The 25,176-nt window shown below is 39.0% G+C and overlaps 1 protein-coding gene across 1 annotated transcript in view; it reads right to left on the reverse strand.

The window, feature by feature from the left end:
* adcy6b (adenylate cyclase 6b) overlaps positions 1-20,424 on the reverse strand; it is a 34,699-nt gene extending 14,275 nt beyond the window's left edge. Inside the window, exons 1-5 of the mRNA XM_020929950.2 lie at positions 20,181-20,424; positions 17,546-17,716; positions 16,587-17,478; positions 771-920; positions 324-445 (exon numbers count right to left, since the gene is read on the reverse strand). Coding sequence (XP_020785609.1) covers positions 324-445; positions 771-920; positions 16,587-17,477 — 1,163 coding nt within the window. The 5' untranslated portion in view covers position 17,478; positions 17,546-17,716; positions 20,181-20,424. The remainder of the gene's footprint in view (positions 1-323; positions 446-770; positions 921-16,586; positions 17,479-17,545; positions 17,717-20,180) is intronic.
* Between the last annotated feature and the right edge of the window lie 4,752 nt (positions 20,425-25,176).

Raw genomic sequence — 25,176 nt, forward strand, 5'->3', positions numbered from 1 at the left:
ACTTTGATGTTGGCTGTAACTCGAGGTGCCCTTAACAGAGGCTCATCCGTCCTACAAACTTGTCTCCTTGCCCGAGAACATTACTTGCGAGATCACAATTGTTTATTATAGTTATTATCAACCTCTGTATATATGCACATGAAAAGTAGGTACATTAACATTCCTGGTCATTCTAGCAGCAGAGAGTTAAAAGTTTAAACACATTTAATATGTGTCAGATTGGACAATGTAACTAATGCTCATTGTTCTACTTAACGCGGCTATGGCAAGTCCACTGTTTTGCTAGTGCATAATGAAGTGTCTGTATACTGTACACTATTTACCTAACATTGTCATGCTTTTGGATGTAGATCTTGTGGAACATCATATCTTCCTTCTTGGCATTGATATCCTCCTTCATTTCAACAGCAACATGCCTTGGCAGCACTGACAGTAGTAGGCGCTCCTGAGACACACACACAGACAGACAAGGGAAGTGGAAAATGGACAGATGAGGAGAGAAAAACACTGTCCATTCATTTATTTTCATGTGTGAATGCTCAATGAGTCACTGTGCCATGCTGGCATCTGCGTGGGAACGTGTGAGTCTAGCATCTAGCACAGGGAGGTGGTGCTACACAATATACTCGTGAGCATATTGTTGGTCTGGGCACACTGACACAAACAAATTGGAAATAGGAAACACCCCTCTGCTCTTTTACATATGAATGTGGTTGTCTGGAGCTCATTTGCTTGGGAGCTGCGTGAGAGGCTGTTTACTATGCCGATACCTGCTGTTGGTTTTCTCTCTGTAGGTGTAGCCTGGCTTGGATGTACCCTCTGGTCTCTTGAAAGGCCTGCCTCTGGGACACCTCAGCTGGATAGTGGGTGCAAATCCCAATCATGTTAGTGCACAAGAAGATCAGCACGTTGGCACTGATCTGCAAAACAAACATTTGCATAACATGGTCAAATAAGGGAAAAATTACACTGAATCCTACCAAGTATGTGCGTGTCAAATCGTAAAGCAGGGTGAACTCTGCCTGACCTGGGTGAGGTCAATAAAACTAAATTGATAGCACTCAATGTCATAGGATTTACGGCAACATTCTTCAAGCGTCTGAGGAGCCATTAGAAGTGATGTGGTTAGAGAGGACCAGCGCAGCCTCGTGGTTTACTTTGGAAAATGGACCATCTCTGTAACAGTGGACTGGACACATGACACTCTGCACATGCAGCCTGTGTGAATCCACTGAGAGAAGAGATTATTCTCCAGCAAACTAGTAGAGAAAACATTTGTCGACATCTTATTTTTAATTTAACCAAAAATAGCTCAAATCAATTTATATAAGCTACAACTGCAGTGATACTGAAATATTAGCCATTAAGACATTCAAACTAAAGTCACCTTGGCACTACAAATATTGTAGCATGAACTTAAACAGAGTAAAATAATGAGTTAATTAAGATTTAGCAGGAATAATAAATAATGATTAGTTAGGATGCACTATAGAGGAGGACCTTAAAAGGGCTAAATGTAGGAGCAAATTAAGACTACATTAACATATGAACTAGAAACCTTTGCATAAAGAGACCAAACCAATGTGTTTTCTAATGAAGAGTCATGAACTAATCTAGTAAAATGACATAGGAAAATAAATCATGGTTCCTTGTGGCGAAGAGGGTTTGGCTGATAAAACATGTTCCTTGGCATTTAAAATAGACATTATACTTGGTTTTCATAATAAAAGGGGATGTCAAGAATGAGATTGAGAATGAAAGCAGAATGACCCTCAAATGAGTCTCTCACTTGGGTTTCCAGTTCCAATATCTAAATCCAGTTGGTTTAAACCTAAAATAACTCTCTCTGGTCTACATCTTCACTACGTAAACCCCAGCATCTGGAGCCAGTTATTAATCAGTGCTAGTGCAGCCCCTGCAGCTCAGCGAGGGAATTCTGGAGGTTTTGAGCTTTCATGTGAAGCATGGCTACATGTTGAGAACGAGAAAAATGTGTCCTCTATATGCAGGTTAAGGCAGTGGCTGAGGTTAAAATAACCTACATTTAAAAAAAGTAAAAGTTATACATTTTGAAACTAAAATAAAACATTAACCCAGACAAACAATAATAAACAGGTGAAAGACATCTCAGCCAAATATTATTAGTTTGTTTAGGATAGCGTAGTTTAGAGTTATATACAAAGATGACAGATGGCAAAAGGAAACAATGCAATAATGCCAAGTCTATGTGCAGAGTGCAGAGGTATTCTTGTTATACAATGGCTCTTTTTAAGCACATAGCAGCATTATCTCTGGATGGAGCAAGTGAAGTTTAGATACATTTAGCTTTACAGGGTCATCGGCCTTAAAAGCATTCCTCTGCACTACTCTGTGTGTGTGTGACGCAAAGGCTGTGTTTGCTCTATTTATGAACGTGGGCAAAATCTGATATAATGGGGTCTAATAATAAAACTATTCTTAAATTCATTCTCTTATTCCAAGATTACATAAATGATACAATAAACAACTTTATCACATCTCAGCAATAGTTTCTCAAAAATGCCATGTAATATTTTAATTTCATATTTACTCTGACTTGGGACTTCAATGTCTTAAAAAGGATTTTTTAAAAACTATTTGTAAGTTGAGTTCTGAGTCTACAGTTTGGATATAGAGTTGGTGCTGTGGACTTCCCCTCACCGCTTAAACACACAGCACAGTAAACTGCACTACACACAAGGACACACAGGGACACACTCAGCCTGGGAAAGTCACTTGACCCATGACCAGAGCACACAGTGTTTCCTCTGAAGATGATATCATCAATAATGAGAAAAAGACATGCAAACATGATACATGTGCATGCACAAAGAGACCCCACTTCAAGTCTTTTTAAAAGCAATATCACAGCTTCAAGACAAAGGACTCTTCAGCGTCAGTATTTATGAATCTGCTGGTATGTTGCCAAACTAGTGTTTGTATATATTTGTGTCTATGAGAGGAGCACAGACTTGTACACTGCAGAGACGATTACTATCTCTCAAACTGAATTCATTGCATAGTTCTATTAAGCCTGCTTCTTTATCAGTTCATAGTGTGAACTCTAGAGCCTCACCTACTGAAAAGGCCTGGTAATATAACATTTGTGACAAACCCAAAGCCATAAACTGTGAAAGTGGTGGCAGTGGTGCAGGTTTACACTGTACACACACATGGGCTGGGCTCTGTTGCCACAACAGACCAGCCAACAACCTGGACCTGAAACAAAACACTATTAACACTAGATTGCCATGGGCAAATACTGCTGCAGAGCTCATTCAGTGGCATTAAGTGCAGCCATCTCTCTTCAAATAAACATACTAATTCTGGAGTAATTATGAAAATAAAACCATTCATAGTTAATAGGTTGAAAAACTAACATGTCTTTGATGTAGCGGGCAAATACCAAAGGGAGTTGGTGAGAGTCGGCATCACAACAACCAAAGAAGTGTGTTTAATTTGAGAGGCTCCAGCCCTGAAGACAGAAGCTTCATGGCTGAACTCCTTGACACTGGATGATAGAGAATAACAGATCAAACAGGATTCAGATCAAAGCTGTCAAGAGGTGTGAGACACCACATCATCACCACCCGATTGAAAATCAGCAGGAACAATCTCGAGAACATCCACTCATGTGCACGTTACATCATCAGACTCCCGTCGACCTGCCAGCCCATTGTCCCCCTCAGTCACAGGCCATAGTCCTGATAAACTGTGCTCACTGGACCACCAGAGGAGTTGCATGGTCTCTAAACAAAACCCTTATCTCAGAAAAGTCAAACAGATGGCTCCTAACAATGAGAACCTGTAACTTTGTTAAGTTCTCAGTCTGAGACACTGGACAACCTGCAGTTCCCAGGACAGAGCTGCTGAGCAGAGCCCAATTCTCCTAAACAGGTAATATACTAATCAGGAGCTGGGCAATAGGACAAAAACATGTGCCAAATGTTTTATCATCATTTTATCCATATTGATCAATCACAAGTTTTGATTAAATTTTCTTTAGTCAAATTAAAACCGATAAAATAATTAATCATTGACATGTAAAACAACAGAAACGGTAAATGTTCCAAAATATGAACACTGCTCCAAGCCACAAGCTTTTGCTCACCGAGGATTGAAAAAATATCATTGACGATTAAAGATGAATGAATGTCAATTTCAATTAAATTCATATTAACCGTACAGCTCATTCAAAATCAGATCAGGACTAGGGTTTGGCAATAAGGCAATAAGTTTGGAAGTCGTTTAGGCCAAAACACAAACAAAATGTTAAAAGTTAAACTATTATTTTATTTCTAATAAGGCCTTGTGTTGTTATCCAGGTTAAGGCCAGTGCTTGTTTAGTATTAAAATAAAAATTCAAATTTATTCACACACTCTCCTCCTTCCATGATCAATGATCAGTATTTGTGACTCAGCTCTTGACTGATGTCTCCATGTGAGAGTAGCTGGATATAAGTGCAGTGTAAAACATGATGAACAAAGCTTGTGTTAATGCCAACTTATGCTTAGTCACCACTAGGTCTGCAGATTAGAGCAGGGCATTCAGAAAGGCTTTTGAATAAATCTTCAAGTGTGAACGCTGTGGGGGTGACTCTGTCAGGACTAGTAGCTCTTTGATCCTGTGCATGTTGTGTCGGTTGCTGCACTAATATCACCGTGGCCTCACAATCCAGCAGTGAGCCCAGCCTGCTCAGCTCCGGCACTCCCAAGTCTCACAACACATGGAGACTGAAAACACAGCAACTGGACTATGCACCAAACTTTTATTTCTTTAGTCTTCTGGGCCCAGAGATTCTCACTCTTCGTCTATTTTGGAAGAAAGCTCTTGGCGGTGAAGTTAAAAGAAGTCCAAACATTAGCTTATAAGGTGCGGCTCACAGCAAGGTGCTTCACAAAATAAGACAGATGGACAGAACATTAAAGAGCAAATTAAGGAAAGGGATTTGGGCAGATATAGGCCTGGCACACAATCAGCAGACCTATTTTGCATTACCAATATTATCCAAGTATGTTTTGGTAAGAGTTCAAGAAGTATGGCAGCCACTAGAATGTTGTTATCTAGAACACAATAAATATGTACGTTTGTGGGCAATGTTGATGTTAGGGGATTTAAATGTGCCAATACCCAGTTCATCAGTCTGTATGGTAAGCCTTTTAATTCTTGGTAAATAACAACGGCTGCTAGTTTTCAAGGTTTTCAAACATTGTTAATCAAATACATTATTATTTTTTTTAATATCAGACATTAATACACTAAGATTAGACATGCATTTAAATGTGCACTATGCAACTTTTTCGAGGGTGGTCCAAAACATGATAAGTCTCCACGGAGATGAAATTGCTTTGCCTGGAAAATTCCACAGTACGGCATTAAATACATGTATCTAGCATTTATTTATGTAGCATTGTTTTTATTACAAAAAACATCAATAATGTGGACAGACTCACATCTTTACATGCAACTTTATCACCTTCTCGTATTCATGGAGATAGTCATACAGTGGAACTTTCCTGCCTCCAGTTTGATCCCTTTTAAAATGACACTATATAAAAGATTGATTTGAATCAAAATAGATAAATGCCAATGGCAAACATTTAATAAAAGTACAGCAGCAGTGAGGAGAGGAAATAAATCTATAAGAAAATTTTATCAAAATATGATTTACTTATGCGACACAATAGTGAACTGGTGGAACAAACTCTTTGTTCAGAGATACAGTTCACTGAAATGCTATTGTTCAAAACAATCAATGGACAGACTTATCTGGGAGTGTTATAAAAGATTTCCAGCCCAAGGTAAAATAAGCTCTGATCCATGACCTGTGCTTAAGCTGGAAGTATAAACTTTGAACAGCCAAAAAGTCAACACTCAGGGGACAATGCTCTTGACTTTGGGGTTTGTTTCTGCTCATGACAGGCATCTGCTGGAGCTTTCAAAATGACTTAAAGGGAGTAACGTTAACACGCACTGCAATGATAACATGTGGTCAGCCAACGGTAAAAATAGAACACACTATGATGCACAATTACTGTCACAAGAACACTGTTATTCCTTATAAAGATAAATGTTTCTGAGTGAAGTGGGCGGGGGCGGCCTGGTGGTGCCATCTTGGGCCCCTGCCACTTGGAATGGAAGCTCCTTTTTCATTGTGGATTGAGCCCAAAACCAAAATTGGTCTCAAGCGACCAGTAAGGCCAGAGAGTAATCTCTGAGAAAACACTGGCACAGATTGTGTGAAGCTCTGTGAAGGCCACACATCAGTCAGACAAACGAGTTTCTAAATAATAATGACCAATAAGATGGTAAACTCTGTGTAAATCCTACCCATCCAAACCAATCAATGAAACAAAATCAAACTACTTTATTGAACACCAAGTTCTCAAATGATTGAATTTAAATGTACCATATAGTTACACTACAATAACTGAGAGCAATTGCTTGCTTAAGAATTACACAGTAATAACTACGGGCTAAAACTATGACTACAGGGAAATATTTTTGTTAACTATTATGAATTGATTTAAAATTGACAAAATAAGTGTGTACAAGATCTATGTTGCTCAGGAAACCTCTTGAAATGATTGAATGTATTTACTGCTGATCGAAGGTTAAAAAAAAAAAGTTACATTCTTTGTTAAATCTTTATCAGAAAGGAGGACGTCAGTATTTAAATCTATCCAACTTTTTCTGAGCTCTCTCTAACCCTTTGACCTTTGACACGTTGCTAGTTTTCACATGCATGCCTTTTCAGGAGCTTGCACAGCTTTAGAACAGCTTTTTTCAGGCTGCAGTAATGCAGAAGTTTGTAATTGAGAAAATACTTTGAATATTTGTTTTTTATCACCAAGTGCTGCTTAAAAATATATTAAAAACATAATAATTTGCTGATTTACAAAAATAAAGTTGGGTACCTAAGCTTTAAATCACAAAATGTGCAGCCAAGGACAGGTATACGGCTATTAAAAATATTCACTAATCTCTGTAGGGCTTTTCTCAAAGGAGGAAACCAAAAAAGAAAGGCTAACTAAAATATTGCAGCTGAATGAAATGCAATAGTCTCTGGTTCATGTTCAAGACATCCTCAGACAGTTGTATTCTTGTTTGTTGATTCTCTGTCAAACCTTTGAAGGAATTTAATAAAAGGTATTAGGTGACTTTCTGGCAAAGGCAGATATTTCCTCTACAAGATATCACTTTCAGGAGGAATAATGTTAAAACAGAAGATACAAATATTGAATTTAGGAGTCAACTGCTCCTAGTCTATGCAATTCAATATGGAAGATGACATTAATTTGCTTTTTCCCTGTTTCTGTTTGGCTTGGAAATTGTAAATCTCCTCTTAATTTCATAATCTATAATCAGTATGACAATATTGGGATCAATGGGATACAAATAATAGCATCATTCATTTCAGGTATTTTGAGTTTGAGATTAAGAGTTTTTTTCTAATGGTGAATGAACAGGGTCTTTTTAATCGAGAGGTCCACAGCCAATACTCTGTTGTTGTTGTTTTTTAATTGAGACATAATAAAATTTCATTTAAAAAAAAGATATATTTTCTTAATATAATTACTCAAATTTTTTCATCATATTGATTAATTTTTGTTTACATTTATTGCCTCAAGACACAGGCAGATAACTGACAATTCGAAACTGAATGTCAATTAGATTAAAATTCAATTAACTGCATGGCCCAGTTGAATTATAATCAAATCATGAAATATCCATATTCTAGAAATTCCCAACTTCTAAATCATAAACGTGTCTAACTTAAATTAGAGTTTATATAGTGCATAGACCTGTCATGATAAGAAATTTTGAAGCATGATATATTGCTACAGAGATATATTGCCATAAATGATAATACTGAACCTACTTTATGCCACTGACACAAAAACTATAATGCAAGATAATCCTAGTAAACCATTAGGATTATCAATAGATGGTATCATTCAAAAGGGCTGAGCTGCAACCAGTAAATAACAGAATTAACCAATAATTAGCCATAGAAGTTAGTTACTCAACCCTCTACAGCCTAAATCTAACTGTTTTACAACAAAAGTACCCTAAAACTCCCCACTGTTACAAAGATAATGTACACAGGATACATTTTGAGTCCCAAAATATAGTGTTCCAGCTTTCATATACTGAACAATAAGTGGATATAATAATTATCATGACAGGCCAATATAAAACCATTTCTAATAGTCTTCCTTTATCACATTGGTCATGAATCCATAACATTCTGCAGTTACATAAGTGTTACATGCAAAGCTGGTAAAACACATGTCATGTGCTCTGGGGCTGTCAATAGTATTGCTGTCCATTAGGTCTGTGTCACAATGTTGTTTGTCACAATGGTCCTGAGCTGGGAGGGGTTAAGTGGGCAGAACAGGACACTCCCCCTGTCCTCAGTCACCCTCCACTCACAACAAAAGAAAAACAGCCTTTATTAAGTATGTATGAATATATTTTATTAATTAGGAAAGTTACCAGTGGACTCACTTTCTTCATGGCATGATTTGTGTGAGTGAGGTAACCATGTCGGAATTCCCATTTGAACAGCAGCAGCTCACTTCTCCTTTTAAGCCCAACTTGCTATAAGAGCCACAGTCATATATTCACTGCGACAGAGATAAATGTGGTGTGTTTATTATGAAAGGAATGCTGCCTTTTTATTATGAGGGTATTACTCCAGTACAAAATGAAAGTCAATTTAACATTCTACTTATTCAAAGGGCAGTATAAGGCTCTTCTGCAAATGTCGTCTTTTGTTTAAAGATCAAACTTATGCCAGTTGTCAGGTGCACAGGTAGGAAACGACAACAATGGTGAATGCTGTAAAGCTGACTGTCATTTGGCATAAACAGAATCGTCCACATGACAAAACTGAAACACTGTTTTGAAGAGATGAAATTTTTTAATACTGAGGAATTTGTTTATAGGAATTAAGCTAAAAAGGGGTCAAAGGGGTCATGATGTAAGTCTTACATCAGGCCCAGCAAGCTGACAGCTCTCCTCTCTCTATATCTATATATATCTATATCTATATCTACATATATATATATATATATATATATATATATATATATATATATATATATATATATATATATATATATATATAAATCAATTTTAGATAATATGTCCCCTTTAGAAAGATATTTCATTGTAATTAACAAGATGTTTGGACTCAAATGACCATGCATACAATGAGGCTGGTTTAAATCCTCATGAGTTGGGAGTACGAGCAATAAATATAATTGTGAAACCAGGCAAATGTGGCTGATGTTTATGTTAAGTCCTCTAGGTGGATCCAGCAAAGGCACAAAATCCTCTAACTCTCCACAGAGCCACTGTAGTGACATCATGGGACAAGGGGTCTTGTTATTTTTTGTATAATGTTCAACTCACATCCAGCTTGTTCTTATTTTCAAAAAATGATGTCACCTACAAAAATATTTGTTCTGTGCATATACAGTATGTTACAGAGTGAGTCTGTTACAGAGTGGGGGATAGGGCAAATGGATGGAATACCACTAGGCCTGTCACAATAATTACTATCGATAGAAAGCTGGAACAATTTGGGGAGATTTTTGATATTTTTGTTGTAACGTAATAAGATTTGAGCTGTAGAGGTTTAAATAAGTGAGTCTATGGCTATTTACTGGTACATTATATTATTTATTTATTGCAGCTCATGCCTTTTAATGATACTGTGATACTTTCTTATCGTGACAGGCCTAAATACCACATAACCTCAAATCAGCAAATAAAAATGATATTATATTAATTATAGAGGACAAAGTTGGAGTTCTATCAGTAGTGTACAGGGGTGTTGATAGTGACACGTGTAGAAGAGACACTATATTCTCTTGTTACAGGCGTATATGACAGGTGGGTTTTAGCAGAACATGATCACTCAGCAGTGAATGAACCCCACTCAAAGCTCTGGGACATGTACAACACATAGATCAACATTTACCACTACTAATTGACTTCATAGATACATTTCCTGGCTCTGTGCCAACATCCTGCTGCCAAGGAGTTGATCCCTCTATTTACTTTTAGATGCTGGTAACTTGTGCACTGTTATTAGAAGCCTTCAGTTCCCAACAGCTATTAATAGCCATGTCATCATTTCCTTATCGGTAGCCATATTTTAAGAGCAATATTTTTGCTTATCACTGGTGTAATTGCGCTCACCACAGTTGTTGGGAGTGCAAGTTATCCGTGTTTGTATCACTGCCTCTGGTGGTAATACAATAAGTGGATGAGTCACAAGCTCTCCCTCTCACAGGGGGTGGGGTTACAACTAAAGGGGATCTATTATTTGAGCCGCTTCATTGTTTCGGCTTACACTGTACCTGAAGATGTTCTCACCATTTGATAGTAGCCACAAGCTAAGCTCTCCTACACTCAGCGCAAACAGATTCTAAAGAGAGGGAGAGCAAAGGAAAATGGGAAAAACACATCTAATGTATTTGTTTCAACAAGAAGCTAGTATTGATCATAAACTACCCAATTAGAGCTGAATACTCAAAAACATTGCATAGCATTAAATACTATATTGAACAATTTAAACAGCAACCAGTTTTCAAACTGAAAAAAATTAAATGCAGAAAATCTTAAAATTAAAACTTCTAATGAGGTCATATTCAAATAGATTTAAATTGTTTCCTAATTTGTTTGATGAATATATTGCAATACATGACTAAAGAGGGAGTGTATACTGGACTGTCACTGTACATAGGCGACAGTGCTCTTAAAGAACATATGAGCAGAAGCCTATAGGCTACACTGCACTGTGTGATGATTGTCAGGGGTTTGTTACATAAGACCAATGCCTAAATTCATTATACATGCTTTGGTTGTGATTGTGCCGAATCATTGATCAGTATCTTTAGTTTTGTGCTGTGCACATATGTTCCCATAGTCCCGCATGTGTTGTCCCCATAACAGATGGTTTGTTTTTTCCTCAGATTTCACTCACAAAAACAAAACGCACAAATGCATGCCTCTGAGGTGCACCGCAAACGCAGTAGCCGGTAGCTCAACTCTATGATGGTGACTTACCTAACTAAATATGCAATGTCACATAAAATAACTTTTTTGTTTGTTGTTAATCTCTCTTTGATATCTACCACACCGGATGGCTAAGTGTTTTCAGAAACAAAACAATAGTTTGGCAAATCTTGCAATCCCTCAAGACAAGCATGCAGTTGTTGGGCATAGAAACACATATAGCAAAATGACTACCAAACACTGTGGAGGACAGGTGGTCTTTCACAGAAACAGCCTGGAGAGATGTGGAACATGTGACGATTTGTGCTGAACAAGTTTGACTTGCAGCCATAGTTTCTGCACTGTGATGTGGAATCATACCTCAGATGACTGGGCCAATGATACACCAAGATAAAGAGGCACTTTACACAGCAATCTGTTTAATCTTTGCCTTAGGTTTCATATGATTTAGAAAAAAAAATTCACTCAAATTCCAATTCAATACATTGCTAAAACTGTTAACTAAAAGAAAAATGGCTAACATGAATGCCTACAGATGCTGGTTATCAGCCAAATGGCAGGAAATAAACATTTTCCAGAACAGCTTCAGCTGTCACAGCTGTCTGCAGCAGACACTAACCAAAGTGTGCTAAAGGATGAAGTATGCACACCCAAGTAACATGAGTGACGAAACAGGAATAATGAATTGACCCTGATGAATCTCAAGCTGCCCACCACAGAAAAAACACGAGAAACAAACCTCACCTCATGATGTGCCAATAACTTCTCCTTTCCAATAGACAGGTTTAGTTTAGTTAGTCCCATGTCCCATGTCCAGATGCCTGTATCACCATAGGTTTAACACAACTAAGGTGAAATTTAGTGAGATGCTGTTTGTTTAGGACCAACTAAAGTTAACCATTTGTCTCCTTAATCCTCAAAATACCATGCCAGATTATAGCAGTCTTGCTATAATCTGGCATATTTCCACTGCAATGTTGTTAATTAATATGCACTGTCCCTATTAAATAAATAAATAAATAAATGAATAAAATATTTTCATACAGTCTTAAAGATCATCCAGGTTTATTAGCTAAGAGTTCATCTAGCATCTATCTTACAGTTTATTTGGGTTACATAAAAGATCTTCACCATATCATATAATATAGAAAACAATGTGTAGTATAAACACAAAATGGTCATGCCATGGCCCTCAATGGTGTAAACAAAACTCATAGCAATCACATTACAATACACTATACATTCAGTTTACAAAAAATATACATTTGTTAAAAGCAATCACAAATGGGAGAAAAATGTAAACCCACAGTTGATATAGACCTACATGATACTGAAGATTTTCAAGATCAAGACACAAATCTTGATCTTGAAAATGTTCTTAATTACTTAACCCTAACCCTACATAAAATCTTCTAAAATGTATGAATGCGTTCCACTTCTCAGTGCTGTCCTTTGAACAGAGCTAATCTTTTCTGTTTGACCATCATCATCCCATCTGTGCAGTGGTCTGAGGAGGCTCTTTAAAGTCTGCACATCATGGACACAATCCCCATGAGCTGCTCACCAATAAAAGACCACTTCATCTCAGGATTTTCTCTGACTCACAGAAAGGAAAAAGACTGACAGGCTTTCACAGAGTGATGCGTCAGCCCAGCTTCATTTCACACTATCCATGGTTGTCCCCTTGTCTGTGCCATAACCCCCTCTGCCCCCCCTGCCCCACTGAGGAGGTCCTTCAACAAAGACCCCCATTGTCCTCGTCATCACCATGGCTTGCATCTTCTGAGCTCTGATCCAGCCTGAACATCTCCGTGGGGAACGTACAAAAAAAGAAAAGAAACTGTGGAAAAGAACAAGAAACAAGGCCTGGGGACGGTGAGATCCCTGAAGAAGAAGTAGCATTTCCCAGATCAAGAAGAGGGCCCATGTGACGCCCAGGGCCACAGAGGGCTGCAGAAGCTTATGTGTGATGAGGAGCGTGTGATGGACTCAATAGGTCCAGTATTCACCAGGAGCTGCACGTCTGTTACTCAGGTCTAGGGTAAAACGAACGCAGATTTACAGAAGTTGTACAAATGGAGTATGTTGGTGATAAAGTGTTTTTGTGGGGATCTTTTTTTCTTTTTCTTTTTTTATTAAAGGCGCACTATTTAACTTTGCTGGTAGAGAGTTCATCACCTGTTTCTTTCCATGGAGATTGTTTGCCTATAATGTTCTGCAATATAGCATAAAACTTATGGAGACAAGCAGGTGACGTCATCAGGTCCGATGTGTGACCCCGCTCAGACTAAAAATGCATGCAATGTTTTCGAAGTTTTGAGTATTAGACAGACATATAATGGAATTAATGCAAAAAAGGTTATGTTTAACGGCATACTATGGGACATTTCAGCAAAGCAATAACATCTCTCTGGAGACAAGATGGCAACAGACCTACCACCAGAAAAGTTTTAGTGCAACCACAAGAAAGCCAATTATTACTTATTACTAATTAATACTTGGAGTGGGTGATTTTGACAAAAATACAAAAATATCACTTTAATCTGAAAGATTACAACATAAATTTGTTAAATTTTTATTTTTTATCTCCTCATTTTAAAGCATCATGTCATAACTCATAATATAAACAATATAGCTAATATTAAACTTTTGCATATCTTCAAAACAGCATTAAAAACTATCAATAATTACATAATCATAATATATATGTTTTTATATTGCCAGATACTTGATCATTGGTGAAGAACGCAACAACACAATAACTCAACAAGTCTGTGTGTGCCAGTTCCAGCATGTAAAAGGAGAAACATTAACAGTGTGACAGCAGGACAGCCAACATCCAGCTAAAAATACAGTCAATCTGAGGCCAAGTGATTTTAAGTGTAAACCTAAAGTAGGAAGTGTGTAAGAGCACTAGACAGCCTCAGACAACTCATGTTATTTCAGTCTCTCTATCAAACCCCAACAGAGACAGTAAGCGCTCAGTCCAACATCACAGGCCCATGTCCCATCATTGATTGTTCAGAGAAGTGGAACGTAGAGCGTTTGGGGTCCAAGCCCTGGGGCAGAGCAGCGATCCATCAGACTAGAGCCAACCAGAGCCCTGTGCACAGAACCAGCAGAGCAGCCTCTCGCTGTGTGGCACTGTCTGGGCTGGGACATGGCACTTAACACAAAGCTCAGTGGACCAGCATTGCTAAGTCAATATTGCCTTATTCACAGAGCAGGCTCCACACACGTCAGGTTGGTTAATATTGTCGTTTGGGAGGGAAAAGCAAGACTCCTTTCAGGCAAACAGACAAGTATGTTTGTTGAATGTGCTCTAACTAGATATTTAAAAGAATAAAATCAAATTGGTCAATAGTATCCAAGTTCTCGTGTTTACAATAAAAAACTGCCAGACTAAAATTGCATAACAGGCTTTTCATACTTTTCTGTGACATTTTAAAAGGACATTGTGTAACTTTTTTGGTGGAGGGTCCGTCAAATGCGTTTTTCCATGGAGATGTTATTGCTTTGTCTGGAATGTTTCACAGTATGGCATTAAACTATTATCATGGAGACAAAACCAGATGAAGTTACAGGTCAGATCTGTGGAGAGGTGACTCTGCTCACAGTCAGAAAGCGTGTTTTTCTAGGTATTTTTGAGGAATAATCTGTAATTGAATAAATGTTAAGTAGATCTGTTTAATGCCATACTGTGGAACATTCCAGACAGAGACGATCCACAGAAACAAGCAGGTGACGAACCCACAACCAAAAAGTTACATAGTGTACCTTTAAATTAAAAATATAACTATATACAGCACTAACTCCAAGTGCCTTAGAAACAAAGACTTATTGGTCATATTTGATGGTTTGTATTACTATAATAATTGATATAATTTTTAAATAAAACAAAAATAAATACGTTGCTATTTGGCAGTTCCAGTTTAGTATGTTACAGCCTTGCAGGAAAAGTTTTCAGTGGATAATATAATTTCCTTGATAGAACTATGTTAAAGGCCAACTCTAACACAATTAAACAATATTAGACATATGCTGTTAAGAATTAGTTTATACAGTAAATCTTTGTCCCATTCTAAACATGTTTTTTTCCCCCTCTGGCTGCTATTAAGTTTGTATATTAATTAAGGTCATGAGCTGACCTAATTCTACCACTGTCCCAAAAAGATTGTCCAATAAACAAAAAACTACAGTAAAGCATTCAATAGCTTCCATGTGTTCTTTGCTAAACCCTCTAAAATCTGTTTATGCCTTTCCTCAGAATCCAATACGAGGAACTAATCATGTTGTTTTGCATCAACTTCATTGCACAATCTCAGTATCCCACCCTTTTTCATTTGACTACAATAGCCTCCTTGTCTTGGGGGATAGCGGATCGGAATGGCACCATGCTACATTATCATGATATTTCTCCACATAATGCTGCTAAAGGCTTCACTCAACCCAGACGACCTCCAACATACTCAGAGCTGCTACCAGCTCAAAGACACAGCTCAAAACACAAGCTCATTAAAAAGCTCATTTGAGAGGCAGCCAACATCTACAGCACCATCTACTTTTAGCATGGCACCTCTGAAAAGTGGTGAAGAAGCGTCCTGCTACACTGTTTGCCCCATATTGATGGAGAGAGAAAGTAGGGCGTTTCCACTGGCGAGTACAGTGACAACATTGTGCTCAATTGTATAGGTCCCAATTAGAGAAAGTGAGCTTTGTTTTGTTTCTGAATAAGCATTTGCATGTTACTACCACAGATTTCTTGGTCTGACTATGCATTTGAGCAAGCTCTAAAGTAGTGTAGAATAAGACTGTGTAGTTAAACCATGTATTTATACTTCTATGAGTTAAACATATGAATATGTATGCCACATGACAGTGAACACAGTTTATGTACCTCATTGTTGTGTCTGGATGTGAAATAAATTACTAGAAATACTGAAAATGAATTTCTATAGGTTTTCTAAACATTGAAATGTAGCCACCACTTCTGAGGGTGCTGCTGCTACTACTGTTTACTCTTTACATTTGAGACAAACTAAGGCTCTTTCAGGCTCTAAATTCACACATTTGTTTACATGTCTGTGTTATAGATGCAACAATTTAAATACGAAAGACATTTTGTTGTTGTAAAGTATGTTGTTTTTTTTTTAATAAAAACAAAATAAATCTACTGTATATATGCATTTAAAAAGGTACAGTATGTAACTTTCACCTGCATGATTCCATGGAAATGGAAAAATGCTTCTGGAAATTGTCTATGGTAATAGATATATTTTATGCCATACTGTGCAATATTATAGCCAAAGGAACAACATTTCCATAGAGGCCCTAATCCAGGACAAATAAGAATTAGGTTTGTGGAGATGCAATCCTGCTCACAGTAAGGACGCATGTTTTTATACATTGTTCAGTGCAATAAACACAACCACACTGAAAAAATATGCTTTCATTTTTGATTAATTTTGGGGGTTTAAAGTTACATACTGTGGCTTTAATATGAGCAATTCGAACAGCCAGTGAGATGATGTTGTACCTGTGTAAAAATGAACTTGTCTTCCTGGTTGAGTAGCCAGGCTGTGACCAGGTGGATGGTGGACAGCACTGCTCCACTGAGGACCGCAGCTCTCATGCGCACAGGCAGCAGAGTGTAGATGATGTAAATGAAGAAGACGGTCCACCAGACGCCTTCCGAAGCACTTCGGGGGTACACCATAAGCACCCCAAACACCTGTACCACGATCAGCACGCCCATCACCAGGTAACTGACCATCCACATGTAATCCTGGTGGAAGCCATTACGGTTACACACCACCATCAGAGCCAGGAACAGTGCCATGGCAACAGAGAGAACGGAGATATAGGCGATGTCCGGACTCGCACTGACGCAGTGGAACACCAACATGACCCCACACACCACCACCAGCACCCCCATCAGCATGGTCAGAGAGCTCTGGTTGAGTCTAAAGAAGTAGCGCTGGTACAGGCGCTCCAGCTTGGCTGAACTAAACTTCTTTGACTGAAAAACCCAAACTACTCTCCTCCAGCAGTCTGCAGCACTCATGGCCTTACAGCTGCCCTCTCCCCGTTCCCCCAGTTCTTCTTCTTTTCTACCCTTCACGTCACCATCTTCAAAGCCCAGGTCCACAGCCTTCAGACCCACATCTCCAGCTGTGGGTTTCTTCAGGTAGTGGTCCTCCTGCCACACACAGCGCAGGTTGTAGTTGCCTGCGCTGGTGCCCGCTCCACTAGGGTAGTGCTGAGAGGCTGCATTAGGTGAGTCGAGGTCTTCAGTGTCCCGCAGACAGCTCATGTAGCGGGGGTGGCACAGAGAGGAACTGTCTTTTCGCTTCTTGCCATTGCGCTCTCCCCATGCTGTTTTTCGCTCGTCCACTCTTCGTACAAAGAGCCCTCTGGCCCACGACATCCTAGACCATAAATACAAGAGACGTTAAGTCACAACTCAAACACTAGAGTGACTTTAACATCTCTCACCTGTGTGGGCTTTGTTGTGTATTGAAACGTTGGCCAGGCCACTAGTTGATCCCAGCGAGCACACACCATGAGCTCAGTGCTGCCAGAGGCATCAGAGGTGAGTCTGTGAGTGTCTCAATAATAGATAGAGCGATACTCCTCCGCCCATCGCCCCTCTCTCCACCTGTTTTCCTGGAAAATACAAACATAATACACATAATGGCTCTGAGTGGTCACAACATGGACAGTGGAGACATTTCAGGACCATTACAATAAACATAAAAAATATTTAGTTAACAGTTGTTTAGCTGTGAGCAATTCTGTGAGTAGTCATGTGTTTTCTACAAGAATCTTTGGCAGAACTTAAGCAATCAAAAACACAGCCAGGGAATAATGTTCAGCAAAGGCCTTGTCACTACACTTTCCATCTCCTGTAAAGCAGAAACCATTTCATGGAGTTTAAGGTTGAGACAATCAAATCTACTCTAGCAATCATCTGAAGCAGCTTGTTCAAGCCATACAATATAGAAAAGAACAAAGAGAGACACTAGCAGCTTTCACCAACTCCTCACCAAACTCTTCTTGGTGCAAAGGACAGCACCCAGCCTGACTCTATCATTGCTATTGAGCCTCACATCTCGAGTCGATAAGGATGGGTGTGCTCTATTTGACAACAAAGACCTCCTGAGTGGGCACCATCAGAGATCAAGAGCTCTCCAGTCCACATTAAATTGTCCATGCTTCCCCATTAGCTTTGATGACTCACTACGGTTGACTTCTGGCAGCACATGTCAAGGACATTGCTAACCTCTAAACTTAATAAGCAAATCTCTGCCAGAGCTGAGACAAACAGCCATCTGCACAGTGTTGGGCAGTAACTGAATTCATGTACCGAAAATACGTATTCGGAATACTAATTTTGAATATCTGTATTACTTTTTCATTTGGTAGTATTTAGAATACAGTTGTTTTTCTAAATTAAAAAAAACATGGTGGAATTTCATCATGTCATTTTGGCTTTACCTGCACAGTATTATTGGGGGAAAAAAGAAGAGCATGCATGTGGAATTTTTGTCTCTAATTAGACATAAATTAATGTATAACAACCAAAGTAAAAGTATTCCAAGTATTCAGAATACGGTACTCTGATTACAAAATACAGCATTCTGTAATTAAATGCATTTTCAAAGTGTTCTTCCCATCACTGTCTGCACATGACATGAACAATAGACACCAGTCTGTGAGCCTGTGAACCACAATGTCATTACCAGACTGTAGTAAAAGTTCATCATAATCAAGTGCTCCAGCAGCTGCTGGCCTCTTAACCAGAGCTCCAGTCAAGAACTTACTTTCCTACAGAAACTACAAATAAACTAAAACATGTTTACATGAGATTATAGCCTACAAAATGGAAACTCTCAACAGCCCTGCTCAATAATTAGTTTATGCCTAAAGCCAAAACATTCTGTCCTTTTATTATAATAAGCCCCATGCTAGAAAGAATAAGCTCTTTCAATAGATTAAACTAGATTGTTAGCAATCCATCTAAAGTGATTGGATCAATAGACAACTCAATATGCATTTTACAGTGACACAAAAAACCCAAAAGTTTGAAAGCATCAGCTTAGCATGTGATCTACTGGGGAACTGTGGGTAAATGTGTGGAGACTGAGCTCCAGACACGGTGTTCAGGACCAACTAACAGGTAACAGTCACCTTTGATACAAGTCTGACAGAAGGACACTTCTTGGGTAATCTCAATTATGCTCCTATCAGGAATGACATCAAGATAAGGTTGTTTGACACAGCAGCTCCTCTTGGCCTCCTGCCCCATAGACAATAAACCTTAAAAGACGGATTATCAAAACAATGCTTGATGTTCAAAATGGCATTTAGGTTTAACACGTGTAGGCCCAGGCTGTTTGGTTGCGGGCAATCGGCCGAAACAACCCATTACATAACAGGATGCACCAAGTAGCCTACATACTTAAGCGACAGCTCCCTAATTTCCAAATGTGGTCTGCAATCATAGAGTTTGCCCTGTATTAAGTTAGATAAACGTAAACAAATCGCACTGTGTTAACTATAGCCCAGATGCAGTGTGGATGAGATGGTGCACTCAGCACACTCCTGCACCCACAGCAACTTACAGAGTAAAGCATTCCGCTGGCCAACTTAGGGGCCAGGAACTGTGGCTCTTGTATCTTAGAGGATGTGCGCGAAAGCTGGCATGTAGTAATAACAGGGTCTCCACACTGGGCCTGACTTCGTAACAGCTAAACGTCATTATGTTTGGACTCTAAACAGGTCAATGGACTCAAAGGAATTGGCGTGAAAGGGCTAATGGCTGCTTTACGTACCACTAAACAGCTTTTGATCCTAGTTAAGTGTCACAGTTAAAATGTCTAGTGAAGTGCCTGCGTGTGCGCAAGGAGCAGGCTGGCTGGTTCGCACAGTCCTGCAGAACAGTTCCCAGCGCCGCAGCAATCATCACAGCGGCACACAGACATAGTACAAGTCAGATGTTGGCATTTGTCCGACTGCTATTGCCTTACTTCGTTTTCCGATCTGCAAGAAATAACATTGTGCGGAGCAGTTGCCCAACAAACAGAACCGCGGGAAAAGCTGAGGGAGGCAGCAGTAGCAATACACTCACCATTGGATATCCAAAGAGTAATACTGCAGTGGAAATCCAGTTTTTACCGCCGTGTTCGGTCCAGCACGTAAGTCGCCGTCCTACGTTTCAAACGCTGTCGAGTCCAAGCCAAAGAGGCCGACAAGCTGCTCCAAAGGCTCGGCTAAGGGAGGGCTGCCAGACCGACCAGGACAACCTTCACAGTTCCCAGCCCGAGCTACAGTACATTCCCACCGCCTCGACCTCCCCGACTCCCTCTGGTTCTCTCTCACTCTTGCTTAGCCCTAAACCAGAGGCACTCAAATCAATGAGTCCGAGGCGCACTCTAGCGGCCGGATTGGGAGGTAATCTGTAGTATTGGAGCCTAAATAATGGATTTCTAACTTTTTTGTGAGGGCTTTTGGTTCCTTGGGAGTTAATGTTAGCCTTGAACTTTTGAACTTTTACGCACACAATTACGCAAAAACAATTTAGATTGTATTACTTTCTAAATGAATCAAATACATTTATTTATTGGTGTGTTAAATAATTACAATGAGAAAAATAACATTTTGCCTGAAATCTACATAATTTTACTGCACCTGGTACTGGCAGAGTGCTGTAATCTCTTGTACACCAGTCATTCAGTAAAAGCAGATTCCTTCTTTGCTTTTATAGTGTTTCCCATTGGCCTGTGAGATTATTCCAGAAACAATAAAACCCATGACAAAAGTGGTTCAGCCAAAGACAGAGCAATCAATTGCACTGAGGAGTTTGATGTGTAACTAGAAAGGCCACGCTATTGTTGACACAGATCAGATAATATGTTGACTTTTCATCTTTTAAACAAGCCCACACCCTTAGACTCACCTACAGGACATAAAGTTTACTATGACTGCACCCTCCTTATCTGTCAGAGCTGCAGGATTCAAAGCAGAAGTGTGACAGCGGGCCTCGATTTTGATTATCAGTGGAAGAAGACCTTTCCTTCTTAATTTTAAATATTTGCATCTAAATAAAACATAAATTACACAGGTTATTTAAATATAATGCTAGTTCTGTTGCTTTTACAATGAATTTATTTTTTATTTTTTCATTGTACTAAAACACTACAACAACACTCTCTGGAACATCTTTATTTCTGCAGAAATAATAAAATTATTTCACTTATACACTTCATTTCACAAGTTGGCTACATTTGATTATACCCTGAACTTTAAAGTTTTTGTCTACTCTACTCAATGTATAAATTTTTACTGATTTAAGATTAATTTATGTTTTAAGGGTTTGGTTTTATGTTTTTTTTTTTCTTTTGCTTCCAGATTTTCTATCTAGCCTGAGTTTAATTGTGCTGCCTTCATATTCCACCACGTGGCGCCATTGCTCAACAAACGTTTAGGTCTCTTTAGCGGCAGCCGTAGACACGCCACTGAACAATGAGGCTACATTGTACTTGTCGTTTCTATATTAAATACATATTTCAATGTTGTAACAGGTCTTAATGTTAATGGAATTGTGCTTTGTTTGACAGAGTTCTCAAGATTCTACAGTGGGCCATTATTCATTTCCTCCACGGCACGCCCAGTGAAGAGCTGGGCATGCCCTTAGTCTGTGTGGCAGAGATGTGGCTCCCACTCTGACCACCAATAATCACTCACACGTCACTTTCACACAGGCTGGGTGATTGGACCCGGTGTTATGCCCAATAAAACAACAACCCAACTTTTCAGATTCTTGGTTTGAATTAAATGTTTCATCTGAGCAGTGGCACTAGTTGAGGCGTTTATTTGTATACCATAATTTGTACGCAGGGTGCTTACTTTAAGCCTCTTCTCGTCAGATCTGTATCAGTGGAGGAAGTGACAAAGACAAAATGCTGCATCAGTGAAAAATGAGCCGAGCTGCTGCCTTGGTCACTGGATGGGGTGAGCTGTGTATCAAGACTGAAGTTTAAACACATCCCTGTTTCAGTCGCCATTCTCACAACTTTTGATCTATTCTACATGACTCTACTATTGCCGAGTTCTAGAGGACATTATTCTAAAGAACTATATACTAATAGTTATTGGCCAAATGACATGTATGCCATGCAAATAATGTGAAACTGGCTCATGCCCCCATCTAGGACATCATAACATTCTTAAAAGATGGGCATGTTTATTGGCTTCTTTAGTGCGAACTATAAAAGCTTTTTATAGTTATATTATTATCCCTTAGTTATGTGTATCAATAATCTCACAACTCCCTCTAGTGGTTTAATAGACCGGGTATAGATTGTCAAATTGGGCTGTGTAAAAAGTCTACTTTTACAGTGACGCAATACAAAAAACAGACTGTAAAATATCATTTTCCTTAAAAATAGGCTTGTTGCATCTTTGAAAGTAAATACATGCACCTGCATATTGATGTAGAGTAGACGGCAGTGATTGGAGAATATCCCATATCCACAGTCAAACGCACAAATTAGTGGCCTTTATCTTCAGTGAAAACAAAAATAGCCGACCGTCATGAATCCGCAGAGACCCGGGGGACAGGGCTGTGTGAAAAGTGCAAGTCCTGCATAATTTATCAAGAAAGCTGTAATCTATCCCTCCGTGTGTCCGCGCGCATGGCTTTGTGCACACTCATCGATCATGGTGTGCGTCCGAATAACTGGAGAATTTTACTGTGGATTCTGCGCCTCCTGCCCGCGTGCTCTGCGTGTGAGAGAATTGTTTGGTTGAGCCGCGATGATATCTTCAGTTGATGTTTTTTAATTAACTAGCTATTTTTACACAAGTTTGGCTCCAACAACAAAAATCTCAGTGAGGTACGAATGTCCCTGACCAATTCAAGCGTCTTCCTGCTTAACGAGGTGGGTTCGTGCACAGGTTTCCTCTGGCTGGCTGGCTGTACTACTACTAACTGGCTTCTGTTCGCAGGCGTTTTGTAGGATGTTGAATTTTAATACAATTGCAAATCACTTAAAACATTAGGAACAATTTAATGAAAGGGGAATATTGTTCCAAATGTTATACTCTCTTATAAATGTATACAGTTTAGAACAGTGGATTTTCCTGTTACATTTAACATGTAATTTTGGTAGTTAAAAGGCATATCACTTAACTTCACAAATGTTACTTTACATGTTACAATTACCATTCTAATTGTAACCTCACAAGGATAGCTTAACGCATGCACTTAATTGTTAAAGTTTTCGTTCATTCATTTGTTTACTGGAATTCCTTAAGTCACTTAAACGATTGTTAGAATCTCGCTAAAAGTTAGTTTAGGATGGAATTAACTAATGCAATTGTAGCCTATGTTTGGAACATGGAGAAGTTTTAAGTTAGACTATATACTTTCAGTGTCAACAAGTCAAAGTAAATAGGAGAATCTATGCCTCATAGTGGAGAATGGAAAATGTTCATTTTGTAATAGATGGAAGCTGCGGTATATTGTTGCCAACTAACCAGTCTTAATCAGGTGTACCTCGTCCCTCTTTAGATCAGTACAGTACACAGTACACTTAATGTGACATGCTCCTTGATGTCTTTCTGTTTACATCATACTTCAAACTGAGGTCAGCTCTGTGCACAAACACATGCTGTGCCTTCATGTCTCTGCTCATCACCGCTCCGCTCTCTGAGGAAGAGATTCGGCAGCAGCCAGGTGCCATCTCGCCCCGCTCACAAATCAAAACGTACCATCCCCAAAGCCTTAAAATAGCCTCATCCATAATGCACCAGCAGCAGCAGCAGCAGCAGTAGCGGCAGAACAGCCCAGAGCAGTGCCTCGTGTGGGACAGACTGACAGACAGATGCTTTCAATGCTTGGGTGCCGTTCCTAAAAGTCGTTCTTTCCATTTCTTTAGTTTCAAGACTCCATTCGTTCATTCATGTTTTATTCAACTCCATAGTTCAGACAGAATTCAAGTTGCAGCCATTTTTGTGTGTCGGATTCTCTTTGCTGCACCATTTCCTGCAGCCTCAAATATGAATAATGAATGTAAACTTTGATGGGGATTTTTCTCAGCAGTCAACGTTCTTGTTACTGTAATGTCAGACCGTTTACTTCAATCGTTTACTGGTGCTGTTGTCTCTGAATTTGCCTTTGAATTATTTATCCAGTACGCAATCATTATCATATGGAGTGTTTCATAAGTTTGTATAGGCTTTTTCCCTTGTTGTATCTTCAATATCTTCCCAAGTTCTATCTTCAATAGCTTTTCATGAAATATAATTTATGTTTGTTGTTGTGTGTAAATAGATGAGTACTATGATGAAACTAAATTCAATTATCATTCTGTAGGCTATTCTAAAAGTGATGGATGCAGAATCTGGCAGGTTCTATCAGGCATTTGGTGTGGTATAACTAGTAGCAGTTCAACGAGGATCAACATGGGCTAGCCTTGATACCCCCCAAAATTACATTTTAACTGGAACACAATACATTTCTTTATATTGCCAGGTAATTAAAACTATCTTCTGTATCTGTGAGTTCACACTTCACTGTGGTTTATTGGTTAAATCAATTTGTCACTCAAAGTATGACAGAGGCTGAACAATAGGAGGAGAAAGAAGAGGATGAGAATATGACATTATCACAGAAATAATATCACAGAAATGAGATCATAATTAAATTTTTACTGCCCTATTACCCAGTGGCGTTAAAAAAAAAAAAAAAAAAAAATCACCAATCCATGTTTCAAATCTCCATACTGAGAGACTAACCTCTCTGCCACTCATATGCATTGTGAAAAAAAGCTATTCAATACAATCTGGTGAGCCAGCAAACATAGCTGGGTTAGTCAAAGATATCCAAAGACTTTTCAGTCTTGGTGCACAATTTCCTTAGCTATATTTATACTGCAAACATCTCCTGATCATAATGTAACTATTGATTCTGTGTCTTGCAAGATTCCTGGAGAAACCAATCTTCTCCCATTCCATAGGACAGTAACGAGGAGGAGGAGGATGAGGAGGAGGAGGAGGAGAGAGATGTGCGGAGTGGAGAGTCTCAGTGACGTAGTTGGGCTTGTGTTCAGTGAGAGGTGGAG

The sequence above is a fragment of the Boleophthalmus pectinirostris genome, unplaced genomic scaffold (genome assembly GCF_026225935.1).
Source record: "Boleophthalmus pectinirostris isolate CB_2022bp ecotype Guang Dong unplaced genomic scaffold, ASM2622593v1 HiC_scaffold_8, whole genome shotgun sequence".
In the NCBI taxonomy this organism is placed as follows: Eukaryota; Metazoa; Chordata; class Actinopteri; order Gobiiformes; family Gobiidae; genus Boleophthalmus; species Boleophthalmus pectinirostris.